Source organism: Nothobranchius furzeri, chromosome 11 (genome assembly GCF_043380555.1).
Source record: "Nothobranchius furzeri strain GRZ-AD chromosome 11, NfurGRZ-RIMD1, whole genome shotgun sequence".
In the NCBI taxonomy this organism is placed as follows: domain Eukaryota; kingdom Metazoa; phylum Chordata; class Actinopteri; order Cyprinodontiformes; family Nothobranchiidae; genus Nothobranchius; species Nothobranchius furzeri.
In genome coordinates, this window is record NC_091751.1 from 29,578,864 (window position 1) to 29,584,863 (window position 6,000).

A 6,000-nucleotide genomic window follows, 5' to 3' on the forward strand; every position below is an offset into this window, starting at 1 on the left:
GAAGACTGACGACGTTTCGTAGATGGTGTGGGCCTGCGCGCATGGCTGCAGCGCGTGCAGCGTATCATGCAAACATAACCAAAGAGTTACGGATCAGTAATGAACTCAGAAGTCAGGATGTGAGTCATTTTCCAGCGAATTTAAAATCCCAATAAGAACCGCAGCAGTGTGTGTGTGTGTGTGTGTGTGTGTGTGTGTGTGTGTGTGTGTGTGTGTGTGTGTGTGTGTGTGTGTGTGTGTGTGTGTGTGTGTGTGTGTGTGTGTGTGTGTGTGTGTGTGTCCAGGATGCGTTTTGGTTACTTTTTTCTAACTTTGTGTCCAAAGTGTGAAAACGCAACAACCAGGAGCTATTTATAAGCTCCCTGTTCATCACATATTTCGGACTGAAAGTGTCAGATTAATGCGCAAGAACTCCGAGAGGATTAATTTACAGCAAACTGTTTTAATTAAAAATGAAATTGTGTCCTTTTGAAAACGAAATAACCAGGCAGCCTGCTGGGAGTCTGGGGTGGGAAACTGCAGCAAAACATGAACAATTATCTGCTTTTAGGATCAAAACAATAATAACTCACTTCGTTCACATAGAATTTTAAATAATTTTTCATTAAATGTATTTTTTTAATATTTAGATCAAATGAAACAATCTAGGAATAGTTCATTTAACAACAGATATTATCTATTATTAACTTTTAGTATTTAGGTAAATCAGACACATTAAAGTTAGATCCAAATTACCTTTACGTGTTTTAATTGATTTTTTCACATATTAGTTAATTTCCCCTTTTTGTTGTGATATTAAGAAGCTTTTAAGGATTCATTGGAACTGTTTGTGTGTTTTTGTAAAATATTAAATGAATCTAAGTTTTAAAGTTGTGATATTTTCATGCCACTGTGACAGCAAGAAGGTTTCTGCAATCGAAAATATGTATTTAGTTTTAATTCAGTCAGTTTTTCCAGATTGTGTAAATTACGAGCTTGGATTGAAATAAAAAGTGTTTTCTATTTGAAAGAAATAAATGACTTGTGTTTTGTCATTGGCTGATTTTAGGAATATTCAATCATCGTTATAATAAAAGCATCTGGCATCATCATGACGTTGTTGTGGATATTTTCTAAATGAACATTTAATTGTAAGAATTTATTTATTTATTTTTTATTTTTTGTATTTTAACAAGTTTCAGTAAAAGCATCCTCTCTCCTGGAAAGCCGCCAGGCCCTTTGGAAATAAGAATTGCACGTTTAGGTTCAAACGTGGACCTCAAGAATTGTTCCATCATGCGCAAGACAAACATCTGCGCCATTTCTCGGTTTAAAAAGATTCTTTTCAGCCGACGAGGACGAGCGGGGCTCGTTGTGAGGGGGGGGGGGGGGGGGCGTGGGCCTTCTCATTACCCTGCGACCGGGCCGAGGGGATCAATCCTCAAAATGTAAATTCTGCCCTCGTCCCAAAAACATATCAAATGCAATTTATTCAAAGGAAATTCACCAATCAGCTGCCCTAATAAAACACAGCCACTCAATCTTGTGTGTGTGTGTGCGTGTGAGGTCACTGCGCTTCCAGGGTTCACCTGGAGTGCACCGCGCCACATATGTGATGCAAAGCTATTCTGTCTTTTGTGTGAAGAGTCAAGATCGCTTTTATTCGTGGAGCTCCGAGTGAACAGATGACGGGGACTTGTTCAGCATCTAAACTTTTGACCCCAATTTTTCCTCCTCTTCTGCGTCTATCTGACTCTCATCAGCCCAGAGAGACCCCCCCCCCCCCACACACACACACACCATCTCACCCCCATAAGCAAAAACAAAAGCAGATCCTTCTCGTTTTTTACTAATTATCATCTACACAGATTTGATCAGAGGAGATGCAGCACTAGACCCCAAATCCAATCTAGTCTTTGGGTTGTTTCCAGGAGCAGACAGCAGCAATCGATCCAACATCCAGCTCATGGCTGATCAAATATGCAAATCACTCATTAGAGGCAAAGCAGCAACCCTCACGCGATCGCGTCTCCTCATGCAGCACATCAGGCAGGCTCTCCGGCCTCCATTCCATTCATTTGTGCACATAAAGGTACAGAAACATGGCTTGTTTGCGCGTGGTACCGGTTCTTCCATGCAGCAGTGTGACACTGAACTTGGCCTAAAGCGAGCTCTGCTGGTGGCTCCGGGAGGATGCAGATCCATCTTAGTGCTGCGGGTGACCTCTAGATGAACCTCTGTTGCGCTCCCCTCTCTATCTGCCTGGCAGCGCGCCGCACATGGGGCCCTGTCGAACTGTCTCCTCTTGAATTATTGGCAAAGGGGTTTGGGTTCCAAATATCCGCAACCTCTGTGCGTCCTGTTGGATTTCCAATGTGTGGAAAAGGAAACTAGAAAGAGCTCCAAACCCAGCGATGCACTTTAGATGCGAACTAGTAAAAATATCCTGAAACTGTTATCAGTCTGCTGTTCCTCATTCCTCAGACGCAAATGGAACACATTTGGGTTTTTTTAATTGTGAATTTCAAAAGAGAAACAGAACGACTAACGGAGCTGGTAAAGTTCATCCTCAGCGAGCTGCTCAGAAATGCGCCAAAATTAAAACTTCAGGGGAAACAATCACACATTTATATCGTTCTTAATACTTAATTTAAACAAGTATTATCCAGTTTTCCTACCTTGGAAAAAACTCCCAAATACGTTTATTTAATTGCCAAAGACTCCTCAAATTATCTGGAGCCCAAATACAAAAATTTAGATTTGCGTAAATGTCTCAGTCTGAAAACTAAATATTTAAAAATCTGTCAGGAGAAAAACAGGAAGATCAAAGATTTTTTTAGGGAAATTTAAAATCCTGAATGTCACAAAACAATTTGTTTTATTCCGTCTGTGCGTAAAAACGGGGTCACGTCACACGCGAACACGCACAGACACAAATCCTTTAAGGAGTGTTGCACAGACAGAAAACAGACGACGTGTTCCACCAAAGCTAATAACAATAAAACATATATTAAGTTTTTGGATTCGTGCGCACTGGTGACCGCTGTGGTCCTTTGTCAGATCGGACATGAGGTCACCCCAAAGCGAGAGTGGCATTTTCAGAGGTTATCTGAACTTTTCAACCTCCAAACACAAAAAAACACAAAACGGAATTCCTGTTGGAAGTTTTCCTGCTGTTGTTTCTTCTCATGTTGTGTTTACTCGAGTCTGTTTACAGCCCAGAACCAGGCTTCAGAGCCAACATGTGGGGCGCGCGCAGCAGAAACAAACACCAACTTTCACAAAAAAGACTAAGAAATTTAAAAGACAGAGGGTCTGAACGTAATGAGCACGTGCAGATTCAGACATTTATATCTGTAAAAGCGCAGGCCTGCATCAGCGCCTGTAACTCCATCACACACTCCGCTGCTGCCCTGTGGAACATTTCTGGCTCACGGTCGGTGAGTTCTCCAAATGTAATAAAACGACAAGTTTGTGGGGGTTGAAATGGACAAAGATAATTATCCAACATGTGAAAATGGATTATAAGTTACACCACAGATGGAGGGAAACAAGTTACACAGGGACGGAAGCAATTAAATAACCATGAGCCGGACCCAGCCCTGCGCAACATCTGCCGAGACCAGCATCCAGCTCTCCACTACTGACAAATTAGCCTAATGGACTAATAGGGACGGATAGAGGGAGCGAATACAATAATCCGGCTGTTTAACTCGGAGTGGCTGGGCTCTGCTACCGGTTAGTCTGCAGAAACTTACCCAGAGACGCGCGCCTCATCCTGGGGAGCGTCCGGTCCGACCTGAGGAAGCGACAGAGAGGCTCTGTACCGGTCAAGTAACCCTAACAGCCAGCAAAGAGAGAGTCAGACGAAGCCTCGCCGTCAGGGCGATTATATGTTATGTGCAATATACTGTCAACTCCCCAAAACCATAAAACTTACTTTAATGGCCACCACGTGACCGTTTATGGCCAGTGAGCCTATCTGGCCGCTCTCAGGATGATTTTACGATCTAATTCATAGACAAAACCCCCATTCATTGAGTCAGAGCGCCAGAACGGGCCCTAATAAAGTTTACTGCCAGAAAAAGTCCTGCTAATTTTGGGGGAATGGTTCGAGAGAGAGAGTGGAGAGAAGGGCACGCTCTGCCCCGACAGCCCTCCAGCGCACAGAGCCAGGTGAGCTTTCATCCAGAGAGACCTGTTGGATTTAGTCACGTTTGACTCAACGCAAACTTTTGTTTTGTATTTTAATACATCTGTAGTGCGATTTTAGCGCGTTTGGCGCGCGGGACAAACAGAAAGATACAAAGTAAAGTCCAGTAAAAAGTTTATTATCACGGCCATCATCACCATGAGCATCATTAATATTATTATTATTATTATATTCTGTTGACTTCCAGTCTTCGAAAAACATTTACAGAAAGATCATCACGATGACATCTTGGAGCCTCGTCAGGAGAACAGCCAAGAAAAACGTGAAACCGACAAAAACTTCTTCTTTCTGCTGAGATGCTGCAGGTGAGCAAACAAAAGGAAACAGACAGCTACACACAGGTGAGGCAAGAGCTGTGTCCATACTCACACACACACACACACACACACACACACACACACACACACACACACACACACACACACACACACACACACACACACACACACACACACACACACACACACAATGCTTATCTGCTGGTTCTACTTTTCTTCTTTTTTGGAAGCCATTTTTCCGACATGTTGGCACAAAACATCAAACAAATAAATACAAACATGTACATTACATACAGAGAAACCTTCTAGTTATGGGGCTGATTGCGTCACACGGAGTTTACTGGATTACTTTGCGGATCTTTTAAGTTTCCTTTCACGTTTCTTTTTGTTTGAACAAGAAATAATTTAAACAAACATTTATTTTCATGTTTTTGCCCCTTTTTTCGCTCTAAGTCTAAACAGATCTGTACATTTTAACACATCAACATCAACACGGTGAGAATATATGAAGGAAATAATAACGGTGATATACAGGAGGTGGGGGCCGCGTTGGTTCTGCTCACACCCCGTAAACAAGTCTTCTTTTTTTGTCTTCAGCCAAGAGGAGATGAAGCGTTAAACTCAGTTTTTACGGATTTATTTTGTTATTTTATTTTTATTTTTCATCGTGCGTCATGAGGGTGGAGATCAGGGCCTGTAGGCTCCCCCGCCTGCGGCCGCCATGCTCATGCTTTTCAGCTTGTTGTCCTTCTTCCACTTCATCCTGCGGTTCTGGAACCAGATTTTGATCTGTCTCTCTGAGAGGCAGAGGGCGTGGGCGATCTCGATCCGCCGCCTGCGGGTCAGGTACCGGTTGAAGTGGAACTCCTTCTCCAGCTCCAGGGTCTGGTACCGGGTATAGGCGGTTCTGGCTCGCTTTCCTTCTGGTCCGGACAAATCTGTGCCAGGAAAGAGAAAGGGAAAACCATGAGATACAGTAAAAATCATAATAACCGGAATAAACATGCGCCTCGGTCAGGGCTGGACACTTGGAGGTCATTTATCTCGAGGGACTGTAACAAGAAGGCACATTTAAATTAATCACGCGATTCTAATCTTAAACTGAGATTAACAGTTTTCTTAGTAACAGCAGCAACGAGACGCACGTGTGACCCAATTTACTGTTCAAACAGCACTTCATTTTAAATTTGTTTAGTTTATTACCATTTTCTACATTTTTCTGATAAAATGTTTGTTTTTAAGTCAAACTCTATTTTAGCAAACAGAGGAGAGACGCTTTCCGCGCCACGAGCCACGTTCCTAGAAGATTTCTCTGTTTTTTTAGTCGTTTTTAACTTTTGTAGAATAAAGAAAAACTCCGATTGAGACTAATTTTTGCTGTTTGGTGTAAACGTGACCCAACAGCACAGCGACAGCTCTCCCAACCAGACACAAAATCAATAGCATATCATTAAAGCGCGCAGCTTACCGTGACTTATGTGGAGTTTTCTCATCCACGGGTAGATCTGAGGCTGTGACGAGTCTCCTGCG

At 42.7% G+C, this 6,000-nt stretch overlaps 2 protein-coding genes across 4 annotated transcripts in view; both read right to left on the minus strand.

The window, feature by feature from the left end:
• hoxa3a (homeobox A3a) overlaps positions 1–6,000 on the minus strand; it is a 26,785-nt gene that overhangs the window by 17,492 nt on the left and 3,293 nt on the right. For 2 of the 3 annotated variants that reach the window (XM_054744457.2, XM_054744459.2), the window contains exon 1: positions 3,738–4,176. The exons of the other annotated variant lie outside the window; for it this stretch is intronic. The gene's annotated coding sequence lies outside the window, so the exon portion shown is untranslated. Of the gene's footprint in view, positions 1–3,737; positions 4,177–6,000 lie in introns of those variants that run through there. 3 annotated transcript variants of the gene reach the window in all.
• The window catches only part of hoxa5a (homeobox A5a), a 4,862-nt gene continuing 3,151 nt past the window's right edge, over positions 4,290–6,000 (minus strand). The window contains exons 1-2 of the mRNA XM_015955931.3: positions 5,939–6,000; positions 4,290–5,408 (exon numbers count right to left, since the gene is read on the minus strand). The exon at positions 5,939–6,000 is cut by the window's right edge and continues 3,151 nt beyond it. Of these exons, the coding sequence (XP_015811417.1) occupies positions 5,158–5,408; positions 5,939–6,000 (313 nt within the window). The 3' untranslated portion in view covers positions 4,290–5,157. The remainder of the gene's footprint in view (positions 5,409–5,938) is intronic.